The sequence below is a fragment of the Leopardus geoffroyi genome, chromosome C1 (assembly GCF_018350155.1).
Source record: "Leopardus geoffroyi isolate Oge1 chromosome C1, O.geoffroyi_Oge1_pat1.0, whole genome shotgun sequence".
NCBI classification, from domain to species: domain Eukaryota; kingdom Metazoa; phylum Chordata; class Mammalia; order Carnivora; family Felidae; genus Leopardus; species Leopardus geoffroyi.
In genome coordinates, this window is record NC_059328.1 from 202901987 (window position 1) to 202925030 (window position 23044).

The window sequence follows — 23044 nt, forward strand, 5'->3', positions numbered from 1 at the left end:
TGTCCTTTTTAGAAATAACAGTCGAACCAACTGAAGGTTAATAAAGGCTTTAATTTCACACACACAAAAAACTCTATGCATAATTTAAAAAGGAAACAAAAACAAGGAAAAACCGTAAAGGATACAGAGGAACAGTTCTGCTAAAACACAGATAAAGTGCCGCTCCATACAAAACAACATAAAGAAATCAGAATCAAGTCACTGTGAGCACAAAGAAAATCACCTCACAAATAATGTGGCCAAAGCTGCCAGCAAATCTGGTAGTGGCTCAATTAGGCAAAGTGTAGGACCTTTACTTTTCTGTCTTCCTCTCTACAGCATAAGTAAGCAACACTGACAACAGGCCAGAGGAGTTGGGATGCAAGGACAAAAACTCAAGAGAGGGCGGGAGACCTGCGGAGGGGATGTGTGTGTGGGCTCAGTCCCCGCAGCCCCTCTGCTTTTGAAATAGGCCAGTCAGTTGATTGCTCTTACTGTTTTGGCATTTGACCTACTGAACTTGGGTCCTGATCCAGACCCTCATTCCCCTCTATTGTTTTGCCAGTAAACATGCCTATACTTTGAATCTCTTAAGGTACTTTAAGAAAAGTTCAATGTTACTAAAATCAACTGCTTATATTCATACTGGCACACTGTTTTAATTAAAAAACTTCAAAACCTCAGACATATAGCACACATGGAAAGAAAAATTTACTGTGTATAAATATGATACAACGGAAAAGACTGCCTGAAGTCTAGTAATCAAAGCATGCCGTAAAGGAGTCAAGGATTGTGGTGACACACAGCAAAAGAATTGTCACAAAACTCTCAAGGCCTAACAAACTCTAGTTTCCAATCATATATATGTTTTTCAGATGTTAATAAGACATACCAATAGAGACAGAATTTTGAAGTGATACATGAGGAAGATGTTAGATGGCAGAAATCTGTTCAGGTTTGGTACACACTTAATGAGAGCATTACTCAGTGTTAAAGCAAGACGGAGAGGAGGAAAAGGACACACCTGTTTTGGGGGGACATTTATGTGACTTGCATCTGGTACTGGGTTTTGATTTTTCCAAAAATCTCATATATATACAAGATTCAAATATACTTGGGAGATGTAGCTGTTTCTCTGATTTAAAACAAAAGACCTCCTGAGAGAGGTCAGTTAAATCAGAGAGAAAAAAAATAAAGTGTGGATGACTGACAGCGTCCACTGCAGTCACTTCAGAGGACAAAGAAAGAGGGAGAAGAGTCATATTTATTTGTTTTAATATAAACTCTTTCCAGATCACAAAAAAACAAACTACTTTTCTCCTGTAGGTTTCCAATCCCCGCTCCCATGTTCTCTCTACACTCCTAACACTCAACTATAGTGACATGGCCAAGAGATCTTCACTTTAGGTGTTTCCAAATAATTTTCATTATACAACCATATCTGTAGCTGTACATGCGTCAAGCTATGTTTACATAGTTACATAATGGTAACTGCAATATGGAGGAATAAGTAAACTCACAAATTCACCTGCTGAGGTTTTAATTCTTAAAGTTTCTCTTTTGGAAGAATTCTACACTTGAACAAGGAGAGAAGTAAAGAAATGTATAGTCTAGTATTTGCCTCCCAGAGTTAATCAGCTGATTTGTAAGTATCACTGTATACTTTAAAAAATGTAAACACATTTAATTTGTTACATCTGTTACTGAGCCATTAAATTAGGCCTGAAATTAACAGATCACCTCCAGTAAACATAGCTTTTGGAATCAAAATATAAATAGAAGAACAATTCATGGACTTGCCTCCTACTCTATCCTGCTGAGACAAAACTTAGATTTGAGTGTGCACACACATATAAATACCCCCACAAAACAGAGGCTATCTCCTCATAGGCCTAAATTACAGTCACGGCTACTAAAGGGACAGCAGCCATCTGGCCACATGCAACTTCCAATTCTCCATAATATTAGGTGATAAGAGTCAGTAAGTCTGGATTTTAGGTTAGTTTTCCATTCAAAAAAATTTAAATTAACATCAGTTGTCTGCAGAACTAAGTGCTGTCGAGTTCTAATTCAATGTCATTTAAAGTAGCGTAACCCTATTTGGTAATTTTCAACAGAAAGGTTACTGTGTAGGCTGCCTGGGACTGAAGCACTCTGTCCCTATCTAACTTGTCCCTTGCGGCCCCAACACCCCAATGCCCCATCCCCCTGATTGTGAGCAAACTGATCAGACTGTGCAAAAAAAAAAAAAAAAAAATATATATATATATATATATAATATATTATTATAATTTTTAAATATATACAGCCAGCTCAAAAAACCAATAAACCCTTTCAACGTGGTCCAGCTGAAATCTCCATCTGTAGTCATGAACCCTTCACTGAACCTGAATGAGAACACGTAGTGAAAGGGGGGATGGATAAGGAGCGCAGGGGGAGGGGAAGGCCGAACAGGCCATAACAATGCACAGCTACCAAAGAAAATTCAAGTCCAAAACTTGCAAGCGTACAAGTGGTGAGAGAAGTCATCTACCTCAGTAACCTATTTCCAACTAACAAGTTCAGCCCAAGAAATGAAGATCAAATCAAATCAGGTTTCTGAGCCACGTGTACTTCTAAACCACACACACACACACACACACACACACACTACAAAAACAAGTCAAATGAGGGCACTTCATGGGCAATCAGGCTTATGGCATTTCTATTTTTTTTATGCCCTAATGCATCCAACCCCCATTTCAAATCATTTCCAACCATTTTTAACAGTACCTCTCAAAGCTCTCAAATACAAACACATGGAAGAGAAGTCCTAAATAGCTACAGAATTTGATCACCACTTCACTCATTTTTGAGAAAACCAGTTATTTCCCAGCAAAAGCTATAATTTTTAAAACAAATATTTTCCTCTGCTCTATATTACTCTTGCACAACTTACTGGCATACCATTTTGGAACGTTCACTATGGTAATGCATAGGTAAATGGCAGGAGGCAAAGCTTTCATTGGTAGTTAACCAAAAGTGCTGGGGCCGTTTACAATTTGGAAACTGAACATTTTAGAACAGGTTACTATGTCAGAACACGTCCAAGCATGGGGCTGCAGCTCTCATAAGGCCATCTTCCAGAAAAGATGTTGCACCTTCTGTGATGGCGGACTTTAACATGTTTACTTCCCTTGAAAAACTGATGTTTTGTCCCTACCTGAGAGCTAAGAGTTACCTCCTTGTTTATAATAAAAGAAAAACATGAAAGAAAATACTGAAAGTTTCATTTTGCTATACTTAACTGTGTGAACCTAATGATTCCTGGGCTTACAAAAATTATTTTGTGGACAGAATTCTCCTCTGAAACTCATTCTTCACATGGTTTCACAAGCTGCTTACTAACCAAGCTGGTTGTGGCAGCCGAGCGACTAATGCAGCACTTAATACTGCACTCCCATTTAGCCTCAACTCAAAGCACCTAAAAAGATAAATCCATTACACACCTTTGTTATTTGTTAGCTCTTGGGATTACCTAAACCAATCTCATTCTAACTCTCACCTGGTTTTAAGGGCAAAGCCAGGCAGCAAATGATTTAAATGTTCTTTATCCAATAGCTCATGTACTTAATTTCCCATTTGCAGCAGGGCTTCTAGGGGTCCAGAGTTTTTAGATTTAACGCAAGAATCCTCATCTTGACCTATGTATGAGGGACAGATGCTAGCATTCTTTCTTATCCCTAAGTATCCTTGCTGGGGAATCCCAACCTCCTAAAGTTTCGGTTGCAATCTTTTAGGGTAACGTTTGCTCCATGGAAGAATGACACGGAAGAAAAAGAAAAGATTCTATCTTCACTACAATGATATAGATGATATACAAAGAATATACTTTGAGAAGGAAATTTCTTTAAAGAAAATGCAAAGTGTAGAATGAATACCAAATGGGGGACCATAACACATTCCAAAGCACCAACAATCCATTTCTTGGGACTGCATGTAAACAGCAAAAGCATTACAAATCCATGAAACAATTTTTTTAAAAAAGCTCCTCATGTCAGGTGGCAGAAATGCCTCTCCTTCCCAAGGAGGACACACTGTCATTAGTGTAACATGGAGAGCTGGCTTTCCAGTGAACTTTACTAATAAGAAACAAACATGAAAGAGTGTAGACTCGAGTGAAACTACTCAAGGAACATAAAAGCTAAATGCCAACTGATATGTATATCTTTACACATTTCTCAGGTGAATGGACTCTTTGACGCCTTCATTTCTTCTCAGACTGCTGTGCTATTAACTTTGAGCAGGCATACTCTGGTGACTCATCCTAACTCTTTAAGGCTCCATTCACTCCACATATATGTGTGTGTGGATGTGTATGTACATATGTATATATTTACAACACGTATCCCTAAGACAAAAGGAAGCGCCACTACTGTAGGAGAGAAAGAGGATAATCAGCTACAGATGTGAGACCAAAGTTTCCATAAAACAATTAGCAATGGAGCGTTCCACATAATTGCAATTTTCATCTTTTGGTTTGGCCCTGAGCTGTTTGTTGCTCCCGCATCAAGTAGAATTCCGAATTCTCCTCGGGCAGAGGAAAGGTGAGGCGGGCGGCAGTAAGAGGGAATAATACTCAGTGCACACTGCCAACCCACGAGTTTGTTCCTCACAAGGCCTGACGAGCGGTCTTCCCCACTTCCATGCTAACTGCCTGAGAGTTCTTTTCCGTTTCCAGCAGCTCATCGAAGATCTCCCTTAAAATAAAACAAACAAGAAATAAAACAGGACATTTAGTAAGTAAAGCCAAAGGATAGAAGACAGATACCGACAGAGCCTGCACAATCCCATTTGGTGCCTAAATTTTATTCAACAAGCAGCTCTTTCATTTGATCACTATCTTAACCCCATGTGCCAATTTTTGAGAAAGCTGGGTGGTGGGGGGGGGTGGTGGTGTGTGGCAATGGCACTAGCTAGCCTTGACAACAAAGCCATGTAATTCCCATCCGTGTAACTCAGATCTTCCAGCTGATATAACTGGAAGACAGACCAAGGTTTACGATAGGACAACTTTATCATATAGAAGTCTTAAGTTCCATACTTAGATGCTACTGTGAGACAATTAACATGAAGTTAAGATATCAAGATATAAGCCCTAAGCAAAGAAAACAAAAATCAAAAATTGTCGACCAGCAAGTGATGGGAATACTTTGTCCTTACAGGGGGAAAAAATAGTTTCAGAGATTTGTAGCCCACAGCTCCAGACCTGGCAGTTTCTTACTTGTGCATATAAAAGAAGATGTAACCACTCCGGTCCCGATCACTCTGCACGGAAGCCTCTTGGATTTTAGATACCTCGAGATCATTGTAAGTAAACCATGCCTGCTTCTTAATGTCGTACACATCACTAATGTAATGACCTAAAATAAATAAAATCTTAAAATGGTTTGTTTTTTTTAAAGCCCAACGCAGGGCTTGAACTCACAACCTTGAGATCAAGGTCAAGAGTCAGACACTTAACTGACCGAGCCACCCATGTGCCCCTTAAAATTGTGGTTTTTAGAACACACTGCATTTTTCTCAGGTACAGGAAGTTTTGGAGAGAGAGAAACAGCCTTCCCATCGACCCTACCCCCAGCAATGTTTCTAAAAACCATTCCGAAAACATGTACAGAAACTCAAGGGAGTAATATAGTACAGCAGGACAACTTTTTGGATATAGATATATGTATGTATATGGAAATTTGGGTCATTTATAGAGAAATTAAAAAGTTGCACCTTTAACACAATTCATATTTAGTGTGATCAAAGAAAAGATTTAAAACTTTTTCTTGATGCATTCAACCTACAGCTCATGATACTGGGCACAGAGCCAACTAATAGGGAGTAAATGCTGGCAACTTCATTTATAAAAAACTGAAATCACAATGTTCATTTACCTGAAGATGAGGTGCTACCAATGTGGCTGACAACACTAATGAGCCGGTAAGAATGAGGAAGATTCCCTGTCTGGAAAACAGAAGTGGGCGTGATTTTTAACTCTTCATTTGAATAAAAGTGAAACACTAACTTTAAATGTACTATCAAAGCCGACATGACAGTTTCAGTGTGTGTAGTCAAACTCAATAAAAAAAATCCAGTGGTTGCTATTGTTCACATCTTTTGACCCAAGAATTCTACTCCCAGCTAAAATTCATTCTAGGAAAATAATTCAAAAGGAAAAAAGAATATGTGTGTAAAAGTATTTACTGTAGCATCACCTATAATGATGAAAAGTTGGAATTAACGAAAGACTCAAAAACAGTTAAATGATCAATGGTATACCAACTCAGTGCAATATTATTCAGTGGGTCAGCAATACGTTAACTTGTTTTCCCAACCCACATGAATGCACACAATAATTACAGCTCTATAAAAACAAGTGTGTTAATGATTAAGTACTGGAAAACAAAATGAACAAAATGAAAACAGTTGCAGTGGTGCTGCTGGGATCATGGGTAAACTTTTACATTTTTAAATATTTTTTTAAGTGCCCTTAAAATATTATTAATAGAAAAATTTTTAAAAACCCTGAAAAGTGACATTCATGCACTGCAGGGAGCACCATAAGGTACAATGTGGGGAAGGAATACAGCTGTATGTAAACCAGAACCATTAAAATGTTCATAAACTTTGAGGCAGTAATTTACTTCTGGGGATTTAAAGAAGAAAATTCTAAATTTAGAAAACACTCAATCATACACAATTCCTCAGTGTATTATTTATCACAGTGAACGACAGAAACTTAAATGCTCATGGTTAAAACCTAAATGAAATGAACAGTATGTTGATTTGAGGGAATACAGTACATACAACAATTAAAAATAAAATGCTTATAACTAATCTTTAATAAGCAAGCAGGATAAAAACTGTACTTATGACTTTAAAAAAAAATTTTTTTTTTAACGTTTATTTATTATTGAGAGATAGAGAGTCACAGAGCATGAACAGGGGAGAGGCCGAGAGATGGAGAGACACAGAATCCGAAGCAGGCTCCAGGCTCTGAGCTGTCAGCACAGAGCCCAACGTGGGGCTCGAACCCACAAACCACGAGATCATGACCTGAGCTGAAGTCGGACACCTAACCAACTGAGCCACCCAGGTGCCCCTACTTTTTTTTTTAAAGCACACTTGGAGGCAGAGATGACAAAGTATGTCAAAATGCTAACAGTAGTTGTGTTAGGACAGTGGACTCCTAGGCAATTAAAATTACAAAATTGGAAAATGGAAAAAAAAAAACAATTATTTCAGAAAAAAAGAAGGGTAAGAAAAGGTTACAATGTGCTCTAGTTTAATAGTGCAATAGTTTTTACTGAGTAACAACCAGCTAGTTTTGGTATATAACTTTAAAGACAATATAGTTTTGGGGCGCCTAGGTGGCTCAGTCGGTTGAGCGTCCGACTTCGGCTCGGGTCATGATCTCAGTGGTTCGAGCCCCACGTCGGGCTCTGTGCTGACAGCTCGGAGCCTGGAGCCTGCTTCGGAATCTGTGTCTCCCTCTCTCTCTGCCCCTTCCCCACTCGTGCTCTGTCTGTCTCTCAAAAATAAATGAAAATGTTAAAAAAAATTTTTTAAGACAATATAGTTTTGGCAGAACTAAAGGTGAGTTAATATTAATATATGACATCAAGAGCCATATTACTCATTTACTACCTAACATGTACATGAGGGAGTCAGTTTTGTTTCAGTCTGTTCTGAAGCTTGTGTGTAAGAAACGAGGAGCAAAGGCAAGAGAAAGTGAAGGCCATCGGACAGCTGACACAGGGCACAGATGAACCCGCAAGGGACACGAACAGGGAGGCCTTTGAAGACAAACAGCAGGAGGAGTAATCCTGACAATGTGACCGGTTCTACTCACGGAAGAAGGTCACCTACCTCAGCATTTCTTTTCAGCTCCTCAGCCTCAGCTTCTGTGTACTCCATATCTAAAACATCCTCATTTCCAGAGTCCTCATCAGAACCCAATGAGTCCAGAAAAGAGTTGTTAAACTCTGAAGAATACAAAAATGTTGTAAAAGTTCTTAGAACAGACACAAAGAGATAGGATTAGAAAAGTAAAAAAACAGCTTGGGGTACACATTTTATCATCCTATGGAAACATAAAACATATTATCATTAGGGTTCCAATTTACCCAGCCCACTCTGAGGAATAACAATTCAGGTACCAGGTATCTATAAAAGAAATGTCCCTTTTTCTTTTAAATATATTTATATGAAAGGGACAGGACTCTAATAAGAAAGGAATAAAACTGAAAAAGAGAATATGATTTTACAGATAACCCAATTTCACTACATTCCACATTCTATAAACTGTATGTTAGGTTTGAAGTACTTGGTGCATATTGTGGATGCCCCAGCAAATACAAACCACCTCACAGAAAAGAGACCATAAAAAATTAGTATCCTTTCACATTCTTCAACATTAACTCTTTTGAAATTTAATATAATGGTATCTAACCTTGAATTTAAGGTTCACTTAAAATATACTACACTAATAATTAAATCCAAGATCCACTTTTTTCTTTAATGATGAGTTTCTACTGAAAGAATCCATCTTTAGTAATGACTTAAATAAAGAGTCCCAGAAGCATTTGTAGGTGTCTCTTTGCTTTAAAATACAATTAATCCCACTTAAAATCATAGTATAGAGTTATTTAAAAGACATGAACACTTATGAATGGGAAGAACAGAGAAAGAGACTATAGAATCAGAATCCTGTAAGCTACAAAGTAGATGGTGACTGACGTAGCAGACCTAGGAAAGCCAAAACCAAATCTTAAGCCAGTAACAGAAAAGTTGAGAACCAATCCAATTTAAATCACAGACTCTTGTTCAAAAGACATACAACTTGCAAATATCATGTACCCCTAAAATTGGAGGCTAAGGAGGGGATAAAAAAAAATAAGGATTTGGTGAAAAGTGTTTTTGAGAAACAGACCCCCAGGATCCCCTCCCCTCCACTTTATGCTGCTAAGCAGTGACAGAAATCTGGAGTTTCATCCTCTGGAGGGGGTAAAACACTCTCTGGATGGGGGAACTCTCTGGACTGGGGGAATGCCAGGCACACACAACAAATGGGGAAGCAGGCCACGATTTGCATAGCAAACCCCTCTACCCCAGCCCTATTCCTATACTTGGCTCTCAGAACTCTGACAGCCTCATCTTTTACCTTTAGGCAAAGGCAATAAATGAGAAAACTCTTTTTTTTTTTTTAAAGTTTATTTACTTATTTTGAGACAGAGAGAGAGCAAGTGCACAAGAGGTGGAAGGACTGAGCGAGAGGGAGACAGAGAATTCCAAGTAGGTTCCACACGGTCAGTGCAGAGCCTGATGTGGGGCTTGAACCCACGAACTGTGAGATCGAGAGTCGGCCGCTCGACCAACTGAACCACCCAGGCCCCAGAGAAAACTCTTTTTTTTTAGAAATCTGACCAGCCCATGACAAAGTCCTAAAATATTAACATCATCTTCAAAACAGTCCCACCCTCTAAAACTCAGAGTTGATGAGCCCTAACTATTCATGTGCTCAGAGCTTCCAACCATCTTTTTGTTATTTTTTTTTTAAGTTTATTTATTTATTTTTGTGTGTGTGTGAGAGAGAGAGTGCACGCTTGAGTGAGCATGTGAGTGGGCAAGGGGTAGAGAAAGAGGGGGAGAGAATCTTAAGCAGGCTCCATGCTGTCAGGCTGTCAGCAGAGCCCTATGCAGGGCTTGGACTCAAGAACTGTGAGACCATGACCTGAACTAAAACCAAGAGTCGGACATGTAACTGACAGCCACCCAGGTGCCCCCAACTATCTTTTTAGTCTCCTTTTCTTAACAATGAACCAACAACCAAAGATTACTAGACACTGAGGCAAGCCTCTAATAAGTAATATAAAGACCATAAGAACCACACAGGACAGGGCAGTTGGAGGAAACAATCTATTCAGGGAGAAGAAACCTTCAAATAAACAAATCAACTATATTTAATATCCTCAGAGATTTGAGATGGTATTACTTCCATGACCACCCCCCAAAAGCTTACAAAAAAGAGAACATACACAAAACAAATCAGTTCTTGAAAATTAGAAATATGATAGAAATAAAACACTCAAAAGAAGGTTTGGAGCTAGAGATAAGATTAGAGAACTTTCCCAGGAAGCAGAGCAAAATTACCAAAAGATGGAAAACTAGAAAGAAGAGATGAGAAAATTTTAAGAATCAGACCAGAAAGTCTGGATAACAGAAGTTTCAAAAAGAGAAAAGAGAGTGAAAGGGAGGAAGTCAGTGAAAATTTCTTATAATTGAAGGACACAAGTTTCTCTATTAAAATGATCTTTTAAGTGCCCAGTAAAATGGATGAAACAGACCCACATCAAAGCACATCGGTATGAAACTTCATCATAGTAGAAATAAAAAGATCCTACAAGCTTTCAGACAAAAACAGGGTCATATCAGGATAAAGAATGGCTTTCATACGGCAACTCTGCAAACAAGACTTCTATCACTGCTCAGCAGCATGAAGCTGGAGGGAAACAATGCTTTCACAATGACTGCAAACCCAGAATTCTATACAGCCAAACCATCAAATACTAGGTCCAGTGAAACTTGCAAGGCTTCCAAAAAAACCTGAGTCACGACCCCTCTTTTCTAAGAAAACTACTAGGACATTCTCCATCAAAGCACCAGTAGAGGGGTGCCTGGGTGGCTCAGTTGGTTAAGCATCTGGCTTCGGCTTGGGTCATAATCTCATGGTTCCTGAGTTTGAGTCCCACATCAAGTTCTGTGCTGTCAGTGCAGAGCGCACTTTGGATCCTCTGTCCCTGTCTCTCTCTGCCTCTCCCCCGCTTCACGTGTGATCTCTCTCAACAATAAACGTTAAAAAAAAAAAAAAAAGCACAAGTACACAAGTAGACCAAGAATGAGGAAGGGTGAGATACAGGAAATGAGAGATTCAAACAAAGGAGAGAATCAGAGGGAATCCCCAGGAGAATGGTTAGGGAGCTCTCAGGGTATCTGTGCATGGATGTAAAGGGCAACCAGTCCAGACTGGAGCAATGTGACTTGTGACAGCCATTAATGCCACCACTATACCATCTTTCTAACAGAGCACAGAATGCCTGGGTGAAATCTAGCTTCAATTCTTATTTGTAATTGCCTCAACTATGTGCCAGCAAAATTCAGGCTCTCTGCTCTATGCCCTGGTGTCTAGATCAGCCTAGAGCACTCAATTTGTACCAAAGTGTCCTGTTTTGATCTATTTCTGAGAACCAGAGAAAGACTAGTGATCTTGGAAAATAAAAGTGAGCCTGCTTCCCATGACTACATGTCCCTGTGGACCTCTAGTATCTGGTCCATATATTAGTTCTGCCACATGCCACAACTATGGTGAGCATTATGTTTCTAAATACTCATGATTTTGCCCACTGATTTTCCAAGAGTGAACTCTTGTAAATTCATGGGGAAACTGAGGCCACATTATCTTCTAGTAGTTCTAATCATGGCAAAATGCTCTTTCACATGTCTGTGTTACGTAATTTTTCAAAAAAAAAAAAAAAAAAAGGAGGGGTGATATGGATAGAAATGACAAATTATTTTTTTTTAAAAAGCTACCGGGGTGCGCCTGAGTCACTCAGTTGGTTAAGCGTCCGACTTCGGCTCGGGTCACAATCTCCCAATTCATGAGTTCAAGCCCCGCGTTGGGCTCTGTGTTAACAACTCAGAGCCTGGAGCCTGCTTCAGATTCTGTGTCTCCCTCTCTCGCTGCCCCTCCCTCTGTCTAGTTCTCTGTCTCTCTCTCAAAAATAAGTAAAAACATTAAAAAAAAAATGTTTTTTTTAATAAAAATATTCAAAAAAAAGCTACTGATGGATACAAACATTAGAACAGTGGTTTTCTCTTGGGGTGGAGGGGAGAAATGGGTACACAATTTCTAAGGTTCTATTTCTTTACCTTGAAGGTGTTAAAATTTGTTATTGTCATTAAAATAATACTTTACATGTTTTTCTGTGTGCGATACAGTTCACCATAAAAACAATGTAATTAAAATAATCTCCACACCTTGAAGACTTAACTCTGTTGCTCTTTTGAGGTCATCATCTTCTTTCTGTTCCCAAGCTTCCTAAAGGGACAAAAACAAAACTAAGGTATTTAAAAAGGTACTGATTAAACTTATTTAACAAGGATGAGATCAGCCGCGCTAGAAGCATTTGCTCACAATGTTTTCCATAATCTTACAAATGTATGGAGTATGACCTTTTGAGGGATGTGGAGAAATCCTTTACTTTTTTCAACCCTGTTTTCCTAAAACAAAACCTCGGGGGTTAAAAGGGCTTACATGTTATCTCTTCTAGTCAGTAACATTTGGCTTGCTAACCAAAAGCCATTCACTGTGACAGTGTGATCTAATTAATTCCCTTTCTTCTTGTATGTATGAAATGCCTGGCACACAGCAGAACCTACTGAGCAAGTTGCTCTGTTTTCTTTCCTCTGATTTACAGCATCTGCCCATTTCCGTGGTATAAATACTCCCACTGTGGCAAAGTTTAAGCTACCAACGTGATACTGAGTGCACGGCTGGGAAGAGGTGGGCACGCCTGAGCTGACGGTGAGCTGGTCCTAGTGTATTGCTGTCCCTAAGTCTATGACAGCAACAGAAACAATTTCCACAAGATCATTATTCAAACATTTCTATTTTATTCTTTTTTCTATTTTTTTCTTGCTTAAAAAAACCCCCGACACACGTAACAGATACTTGGTGAATACTAAATGAATGCTGCTGTTACTTTTCTAATACATCTGAGGTTCTCTTAGAAAGACAAGAACCTGTGAAAATGTCAACCTGATGACTAATTATAAAAATAGGGAAATGTTGACTCTAAAAATTTTTCCCTCTCATCTGCAGAGAAATTTATAAACTTCATGCATAAATGAAGAAAAGATGTAATTTAAGCAGAACCGTTTTATACTTTTCCCAAGTCTAGACTTGTTTTTAGTTACTAAAGTATATAAGAAGCTTAGAATGAGCTATTCTGCATTACAGTCCTGGGAGCAATAATACTGTATTCAGGAAAGAAACAGATATTCTCTAAGAGGAAATATGATTACTTAAACTCATCCAGCATATAAAGTCTGTGCTGAAACCCAGATGGTAAAAGATACTCTTTTAGCTATTAATAGAATGATGCAGGTATACCAAACTGAAGAGACCTCATATTCTATTCTCAGATGTGAAGATAGGTTAATAAGATAGTTTTAACTGGGTAGCTGACAAGAAAGAGGATATATGTCCTTTGTGCATGAAAAAGAGGTATGCTGAATTTTTTCTTTCTCTGCACTATAAGGAACTATTGTTAAAAAATCAGACCTTGGTCTTTTAGATGAAAAATAAGTTTTCTAAAACAAATGATTACTATCCATTATTTGCAAAATAGCTGACATAAATACATCTTGATGATGAGGCAGCTAGGGAGATACTTCTCACAAATAAAAGGATACAGAACAGCTGGTTCTGAAAGCATTTTAAAGCAGCAGTTCTCAGCCTTGACTGAACACCAGAATCACTGGGAGGTTTTAAAAAATGAAGGAAGAAGTAAGGAGGAGGGAGGAAGCAAGGAGGAAGGAAGGAGAGAAGGGACGCTGAACGAAGGGGGAAGGGGGAGAGAGAGGGAGGAGGGGGAGAGGGGGAGGGAGAGAGAGGGAGGGAGGGAGAGAGAGAAAAGGAAAGATATCTAGATGCCCAGACCATACCCCAGGATCCATTATATCAGAATTCCTGAGGGGAAGAACAATGCAAGTATCAGTATTTTTTAAAACTCCCCAGATGATAGTAATGTGCAGTTAAGAATGAACCCTACTGTTCTAGAGAAATCAGATCTTAAGATTTTATTTTTAAGTAATCACTACACCCTATGAGGGGCTTGAACTTACAACCTGGAGATCAAGAGTCACATGCTTTACTGACTGACCAGCCAGGTGCCCCCAGACAAATTAGATTTATTAATCTGATTATTTGTAAACACTAAAATGGTGTGCTCATTCTAGGGAGTTTTGGTAAATTTTTATTACTAACATGACGTGGATTGCATAGGATCACACAACCATGAAAACATCACCTTTTAGTCAAGATACCTTAGGCAACTGCAATACCTCAGGCAAAAGCAACAGCTTTGGCAAATATAAGTATGAAAAACTAGAAATTTAAGATTAGATTACTATATAAGAAAAGAGCGGATAAATGTTCATCTTTTCCAGTCTATGACTGAAAGCTGAAATTTCAGATATTATTCAGACAATAGCCCTGAGAGTTTTATGCTCAAATAATTCATAGGAAAGAATTCATATTGTGAGAAAGTGACCAGAACAATGCCTTAAAATGTTAAAAAATCATGGTGGTATGCTGGCTATTTCTAAAGCTTGCAAAATAAAGTTGGACAGGGGATGATGTGTAATAACCCATCCTGCCTTAGCATGCAACGAATTACACTAATGGGAAGTAATCAACAATACATTTTGTTGCATTTGGAATTTCAAAAAAAGAAAAACTATCTCTGTTTCTGTTTCAGAACCAAGGCAAAGTTCCAAACAAGTTTGTTTGTTTTGCTGGACCAATGCCTTAGTGTATGTAAATCATCTGGAACAATGCTTGGCACACAGTAAGTGCTTAATGCATGTTAGTTGTTATTGGGGAAGACAGGTAAGGAGAAAACAGCAATAGAAGTATCTCTTACTTGTTCCTGAAGGCTCTGAGCCAATGCCTGCTGAAGTTCTTGCTCTTCCCTTTCACGTTCCATATCATACTGCTGGAGCCAATCAACCTCTCCTTGAGATCCTTCTGGAGTTTTATTTTCTTTATTCTCATCACAGTCTTTAGTTATCTCAGTAAAACTGGCAGGATCTGAGGAAGCAGAACAAGACGTAACTGGGAAATCCTCTCTAATAAACTGGAATCTCTGGACTAGAGTGACACCTACTGTTCAGAGAGTAACTGCCCGAACCGCATACATGACTTGCTTGGGACACACAATTTCATCTTGCTACATTTAGATCATGGTTTCTCAATCTCAGCACTACTGACATTCTGGGTGGGATAATTTTTTGTTGTTTGAGGGGGCTGTCCTATGCACTGCAGAATGTTCAGCAACATCCTTGGTCTCTACCTACTAGATGCCAATAGCACCCCCCTTCCCCAGATGTGACCACCAAAAATGACAGACATTGTCAATGTCCCCTGGGGGGACAAAACTGTCCTTGGTTGAGAACCACTGATCTACAGCAATGTTCTGAAACGTAACCAATCAGGAAGCACTATGGCTGAGGATGGAGCAAAATGAACAGCCATATTCATAGCCGGTCACAATGTCACATAGCCAAGTATTAGGAATAAAGCATTGTTTAGAGTAGTAAATGAAGAATTAGGCTAGAATGATTAAGCTAACATTGAGATTTTTCTCATTATTAAATTAGGTCAAATGAGTGTGTGTTTTAATTAATAATCAAATAAGCCTTGCACATATCCTAAATCAAAAGAGCTACATGAAATACGTAAACACTTCATGTACTGCACAAGTATATGACTATATATGTTTAAAACATCCACACAAGGAGATAAGAAGAAAAAATCTTTCATTTCTTTCTGTTCCTTCTCAATCTCTAGATCACAGCTAGCTGGGATAAACAGTATGGTCATGATTTCGTTCTGGTTATTTGAACTGTGAGAACAAAAAACATCTCATTATGATTTTTAATATAGGTAAGAGTGGGTAGACAAAGAGTTCAATGCTTTCTTTCTCTCAAACACTACAAAAGCAAATATTATCATCTTAACAAGTTAGGGAAAGTCTCATAAAAAGAATTTAACTGGCAAACAAGAATTATCTTTACAGATTGATTTTATATAGATTGTGTTAAGATTAGTATATGCTCTTTATCTGCCCTAATACTGTATTTTAACCACTTAAACGATAGATTTTCTACAGCACTACCAATTAATCTGAAGTTTACAACATCTTGACTTTAGACTCTAAATCAGTAACTTGTCATCATTTTTTAATTGTATCAAATTGTTGACTGAATACTTACCATTAAAACTCTGAATACTCATTAAAAGAGAAAAACTCAGGGCGCCTGGGTGGCGCAGTCGGTTAAGCGTCCGACTTCAGCCAGGTCACTATCTCGCGGTCTGTGAGTTCGAGCCCCGCGTCAGGCTCTGGGCTGATGGCTCAGAGCCTGGAGCCTGTTTCCAATTCTGTGTCTCCCTCTCTCTCTGCCCCTCCCCCGTTCATGCTCTGTCTCTCTGTCCCAAAAATAAATAAACGTTGGAAAAAAAAAAAAAAAAAAAAGAGAAAAACTCTTCGAATATATGAAGTGCAAAAGCAATATGATCCCAATTAAAAAATTATATAAAAGATGTAATTTCTGGGGCGCCTGGGTGTCTCAGTCAGTTAAGTGTCCGACTTCAGCTAGGTCACAATCTCGTGGTCTGTGAGTTTGAGTCCTGTGTCAGGCTCTGTGCTGACAGCTCAGAGCCTGGAGCCTGCTTCGGATTCTCTCTGCCCCTTCCTCGCTCACATTCTCTCTCTCTCTCTCTCTCTCTCTCAAAAATAAACAAACATTAAAAGATATAACTTCTTCCTTTCTCCTCCATTCTTGGAGAAAATCATTTCCATAAGCTGGAAGGGGGAGCTCTGAAGTCTCTCTGACCCTGCCTGTCCCTCTGGCCTTAGCTTATTGGACCAGGAATGGATATTTGAGTCAACCAATCTGATTACTGCTGGAAATGTGGAACTGAGACATTCAAAATTAGCTGATGTTGAACATTTTAAGTGGAAGAAAGATTTGGGAGTTGAGGCTGCTATTTTAGACCTAAGATAAATATTATTACTTTTATTACCAAAATATACTCATTAAAAAAAGGTAATTTTTCTTAACCAATAATTTTCTGCATTCCAGGTACTAATGTGCCCCACAAATCCTAAAATCATACTACCAATTAATCCACGTGATAGAAAACCAATCAAGAAAGTTTACTTTGAGATGCTAAAATCAAGATAGATTTGTTATCAGGACAAGATAGATTATCAGATGGATACAAACATTACTTAAGATCTATGGGAACAAATATGACCATGGAATAATAACACTCTTTTAAGGAACTTGATCAATGGATAGAAGGAAAGCCACATGTCAGAATTTAACATTTTTACACTGAACACATATCTTCTGCTTCTTCCCCTACACCAAATGAGACCTGCTCCTTTCCTATAGTCTATGTTTCAGTGAAAGGGATCACTATACACAGTTTTTTTTTAATGTTTATTTTTATTTTTTGAGAGTGAGTGGGGGAGGGGCAGAGAGAGAGGGAGATGAGGATCTGAAGCAGGCTCTACACTGAGAGCAAAGAGCCCAATGTGGGGCTCAAACTCACAAATTGAGATCGTGACCTGAGCCGAAGTCAGAAGCTTAACCGACGGAGCCACCCCTGCACCTTATGTGCCTTTTTTAAAGACAGAAAGCTGGTGTCATTTTTTACTTATCCCTCATATCAGGTAAGTCATTATTTCCTAACTATCTCTTCAATCCATCGACTTTTCCTTCAAATGCCAAAACCTTGGCCTAAGGCATCATTAGTTTTTGACCTAGACAACTGAAGTAACTTCTTCACAGGTCTCACAGGATTACTTTGAATTTCTTCTCTAATAAATGTGCTATAGTGCAGCCAGAATGGTCTTTTTATTTTTTTAAACTTTTTTTTTTTTTTTTTAATTTTTAACGTTTATTTATTTTTGAGAGAGAGAGAGAGAGAAACTGAGTGGGACAGGAACAGAGCCTGACATGGGGCTCGAACCCATGAACTGTGAGATCATGACCAGGACACTTAACCAACTGAGCCACCCAGGCACCCTTTTTAAAATTTTTTTAAAAAGTTTATTTATTTATTTTGAGAGGGAGTGAGAGCGAGAGCGACAGAGAGAGAGAGAGAGAGAGAGAGAGAGAGAGAGAGAGAGCACGCGCACGCGCGCTCAGATGCATATGCAAGTGGGGGAGGGCAGAGAGAGTGGGAGAGAGGGAATCCCAGTGCAGAGTCCGATATGGTGCTCAAACTCATGAACCATTAGATCATGACCTGAGTCAAAGGTGGATGCTTAACCAATTGAGCCACCCAGGTGCTTTGAGAATGATCTTTTTCAAATATAAATCTTTATCAAACACTTGTTTGCTTATAACTATTCAATAACTTCCTAATGGTTCTGAAATAAAAGTCCAAACTTCTAAAAATGGGTTTAGGCCATGTAAAAACTAGAGATGCATAGCTTTCTCTCTTTTGCTTTTCTTCCTCAACACTATGCTCCAGTCATGCAGATCATTCTGAACTTTTTTGTTGCCTACTAACTTGCCATGGCCTTTCTCACATCTCAACCTCTGCACATACTCTTCCCTCTGGCTGGTGTCCGGAGACAGTGAAACCTTACTTGGCAGTCTTCTTGCCCTTCCTGAGTTGATTCATGAGACAATGTGCTGGGCCCCAAATAATTACTGAGAATCTACTATGCACCAGGAATTGTTAAAAAAAAAAAAATAATAATAATAAATAAATTAAAAAAAGGGGCGCCTAGGTGACGCAGTCGGTTAAGCGTCCGACTTCAGCCAGGTCACGATCTCGCGGTCCGGGAGTTCAAGCCCCGCGTCAGGCTCTGGGCTGATGGCTCAGAGCCTGGAGCCTGTTTCCGATTCTGTGTCTCCCTCTCTCTCTGCCCCTCCCCCATTCATGCCCTGTCTCTCTCTGTCCCAAAAATAAATAAACGTTGAAAAAAATAAATAAATAAATAAAGGAATTGTTGTGGAAGGTGAGACTACAGCAACAATTAAAGCAAGATGGCCCTTGTCCTCAAGTAGCTTAAGTGCAAAGACTCTGAGATGAGAATGAACTTAGCATATTTGTAGGAACAAAGAGAGACAAAGCCAGTATAGCTAAGTGGAGTGAAAGAGGGGGAGAGTGGAGACAGGCCATAGTAAGAAGCGTGGATGGGGGTGCCTGGTTGGCTCAGTCAGTTAAGTGTCTGACTTTGGCTCAGGTCATGATTTCATGGTTCGTGAGTTCGAGACCTATATCCAGCTCCCTGCTGTTAACACAGCCTGCTTCGGATTCTCTGTCCCCCTCTCTCTGTGCCCCTCCCCAGCTTGTGCTCTCTCTCTCTCTCTCAAAAATAAACAAACATTCAAAAAGAAAAAAAAAAAAAGAAAGAAAAAAGAAGCTTGGATGAAGTGTAATGGCAAATCATAGTAAGTTTTGAATGTTTACTTATTTATTTTGAGATGCAAGGGAGGGGGGGAGGGGCAGAGAGAGGGAAGGAGAGAGCATCCCAAGCAGGTTCCACCCTACCAGGGCAGAGCCCAAGGTAGGGCTCAATCCCATAAACCATGAGATCATGACCCGAGCCCAAATCAAGAGCTGGGTGCTTAACTAACTGAGCTAGCCACCCAGGCGCCCTGCCAAGTGGACATTTTACATAGGCATCTCAATACCAAAATTTAAAGCTCAGCTGAGAGATCCAGGCTAGAGGTATGAATTTGGTAGTTCATTGGTATGTGAGGCTGTGGTAAAATATGAGATCACTCAGGGAGAGAGCTTCAGTAGCAAAAAGACAGCTAAGGATGGTATTCTGGGAATACTCCAACAATCAGAGTTCTGATGAGGGGAGGGAAACTAAAGTGACTTGGTTTAGTAGGAAGAAAACCCCTGACAAGCATGGTGTCATGGAAGCTCAGAGAAAAAAAAATGTATAAAAGTTTTGAATGTTAAGGAAGGAGTGGTGAATTATGTGAAATACTGCTAATGTAAACTTGATAAACCATTTCAGGGGAGTGATGGGGAAGAAAGCCCACTTGCAGAGGGCTGGTGAGAGAATGGGTGGTGGTAAGAAAGTAGAGAGAATGAATAAAACACTTTCAGAGAATTCTGTTGTGAGTGGAGCAAAGAAAGAGAGCAGTAGCAGTAGGGGAATGTATGGTAACAAGAGAGTTTTTTAAAAATGGATTTTTACCCCATAACCAGTAAGGAAATCGAATTCGTAATAAAAAAAATCTCCCAAAAAACAAGAGTCCAGGGCCAGATGGCTTTCCAGGGGAATTCTACAAACACTTAAGGAAGAGTTAACACCTATTCTCTTGAAGCTGTTCCAAAAAATAAAAATGGAAGGAAAACATCCAAACTCTTTCTATGAAGCCAGCATTACCTTGATTCCAAAACCAGACAGAGACACCACTAAAAAGGAGAACTATAGACAAATTTCCCTGATGAACATGGATGCAAAAATCCTCAACAAGTATTAGCCAACTGGATCCAACAATACATTAAAAAAATTATTCACCACGACCAAGTGGGATTTATACCTGGGATGCAGGGCTGGTTCAGTATCTGCAAAACAATTAACATGATTCATCATATCAATAAAAGAAAGGACAAGAACCATATGATCCTCTCAATAGATGCAGAGAAAGCATTTGACAAAATACAGCACCCTTTCTTGATAAAAACTCTCAAGAAAGTAGGGATAGAAGGAGCATACCTCGAGATCATAAAAGCCATATATGAACCCAATGCTAATATCATCCTCAATGGGGAAAAACTGAGAGCTTTCCCCCTAAGGTCAGGAACAAGACAGGGATGTCCACTCTTGCCCCTGTTATTCAACATAGTATTAGAAGTCTTAGTCTCTGCAATCAGACAACACAAAGAAATAAAAGGCATCCAAATCGGCCAAAAGGAGGTCAAATTTTCACTCTTCGCAGAAGACATGATACTCTATATGGAAAACCCTAAAGATTCCACCAAAAAACTGCTAGAACTGATTCATGAATTAAGCAAAGTTGCAGGATATAAAATCAACACACAGAAATCGGTTGCATTCCTATACACCAACAATGAAGCAACAGAAAGAGAAATAAAGGAATTGATCCCATTTACAATTGCACCAAAAGCCATAAAATACCTAGGAATGAATCTAACCAAAGAGATGAAAAATTTACACACTGAAAACTATAGAAAACTTCTGGAAGAAATTGAAGAAGACACAAAAAAAATGGAAAAAGATTCCATGCTCCTGGATAGGAAGAACAAATATTGCTAAAACATCGATACTACCCAAAGCAATCTACATATTCAATGCAATCCCTATCAAAATAACACCAGCATTCTTCGCAGAGCTAGAACAAGTAATCCTAAAACTTGTGTGGAACCAGAAAAGACCCCGAATAGCCAAAGCAATCTTGAAAAAGAAAACCAAAGCAGGAGGCATCACAATCCTGGACTTCAAGCTATACTACAAAGCTGTAATCATCAAGACAGTATGTTACTGGCACAAGAACAGACACTCAGATCAATGGAACAGAACAGAGAACCCAGAAATGGACCCACAAACGTATGGCCAACTAATCTTTGACAAAGCAGGAAAGAATATCCAATGGAATAAAGACAGTCTCTTCTCTTCAACAAGTGGTGCTGGGAAAACTGGACAGCAACATGCAGAAGAATGAACCTGGACCACTTTCTTACACAAGACACAAAAATAAAGTCAAAATGGATGAAAGACCTCAATGTAAGACAGGAAGCCATCAAAATCCATGAGGAGAAAGCAGGCTAAAACCTCTTTGATCTTGGCTGCAGCAAGTTCTTACTCAATGCGTCTTCGGAGGCAAGGGAAACAAAAGCAAAAATTAACTACTGGGACCTCAACAAACTAAAAAGCTTCTGCACGGCAAAGGAAACAATCAGCAAAACTAAAGGCAACCGACAGAATGGGAGAAGGTATTTGCAAACGACATATCAGATAAAGGGTTAGTATCCAAAATCTATAAAGAACTTATTAAAGTCAACACCCAAGAAACAAATAAGAATACAGTGAAGAAATGAGCAAAAAACAGGAATAGACACTTCTCCAAAGAAGACATCCAGATGGCCAACCGACACATGAAAAAATGCTCAACATCACTCATCATCAGGGAAATACAAATCAAAACCACAATGAGATACTACCTTACACCTGTCAGAATGGCTAACATTAACAACTCAGGCAACAACAGATGTTGGCGAGGATGTGGAGAAAGAGGATCTCTTTTGCATTGTTGGTGGGAATGCAAGCTGGTGCAGCCACTCTGGAAAATAGTATGGAGGTTCCTCAAAAAACTAAAAATAAAATCACCCTATGACCCAGCAATTGCACTACTAGGCATTTACCCAAGGGGTACAGGTGTGCTGTTTCGAAGGGACACATGCACCCCAATGTTTATAGCAGCACTATCAACAATAGTCAAAGTATGGAAAGAGCCCAAATGCCCATCAATGGATGAATGGAAAAAGAAGATGTGGTATATATATACAATGGAGTATTACTCGGCAATCAAAAAGAATGAAATCTTGCCATTTGCAACTACGTGGATGGAACTGGAGGGTATTATGCTAAATGAAATTAGTCAGAGAAAGACAAATATCATATGACTTCACTCATATGAGGTCGTTAAGAGACAAAACAGATGAACATAAGGGAAGGGAAACAAAAATAATATAAAAACAGGGAGGGGGACAAAACATAAGAGACTCATAAATATGGAGAATTGAGGGTTACTGGAGGGGTTGTGGGAGGGGAATGGGCTAAATGGGGAAGGGGCACTAAGGAATCTACTCCTGAAATCATTGTTGCACTATATGTTAACTAATTTGGATGTAAATTTTTAAAAAATAAAAATAAAAATGGATTTTTAGGGGCACTTGGATGGCTCAGTCGGTTAAGCATCGCCTTCGGCTCAGGTCATGATCTTGAGGTTTGTGAGTGGTTCATGAGTTTGAGTCCCACATCAGGTTCTCAGCTCTCTGCTGTCAGCACAGAGCTCACTTTAGATACTCTGTTTTCTTCTCTTTGCCCCTCCCTTCCTCCCTCCCTCTCTCTCTTAAAAATAAACAAACAAAAAAAAAAGATGGGTTTTTATTTTTTTTTTATTTTATTTTTTTTTTTTTAAATTTTTTTTTCAACGTTTATTTATTTTTGGGACAGAGAGAGACAGAGCA

General features: G+C 39.0%; 1 protein-coding gene across 5 annotated transcripts in view; it reads right to left on the reverse strand.

The window, feature by feature from the left end:
- Window positions 1-31: 31 nt before the first annotated feature.
- USP37 (ubiquitin specific peptidase 37) overlaps window positions 32-23044 on the reverse strand; it is a 100025-nt gene continuing 77012 nt past the window's right edge. For all 5 annotated transcript variants that reach the window (XM_045481241.1, XM_045481240.1, XM_045481238.1 and 2 more), the window contains 6 exons: window positions 14712-14878; window positions 12043-12103; window positions 7876-7991; window positions 5901-5970; window positions 5243-5381; window positions 32-4718 (listed from right to left, as the gene is read on the reverse strand). In XM_045481241.1, the coding sequence (XP_045337197.1) occupies window positions 4631-4718; window positions 5243-5381; window positions 5901-5970; window positions 7876-7991; window positions 12043-12103; window positions 14712-14878 (641 nt within the window). In that variant the 3' untranslated portion in view covers window positions 32-4630. The remainder of the gene's footprint in view (window positions 4719-5242; window positions 5382-5900; window positions 5971-7875; window positions 7992-12042; window positions 12104-14711; window positions 14879-23044) is intronic.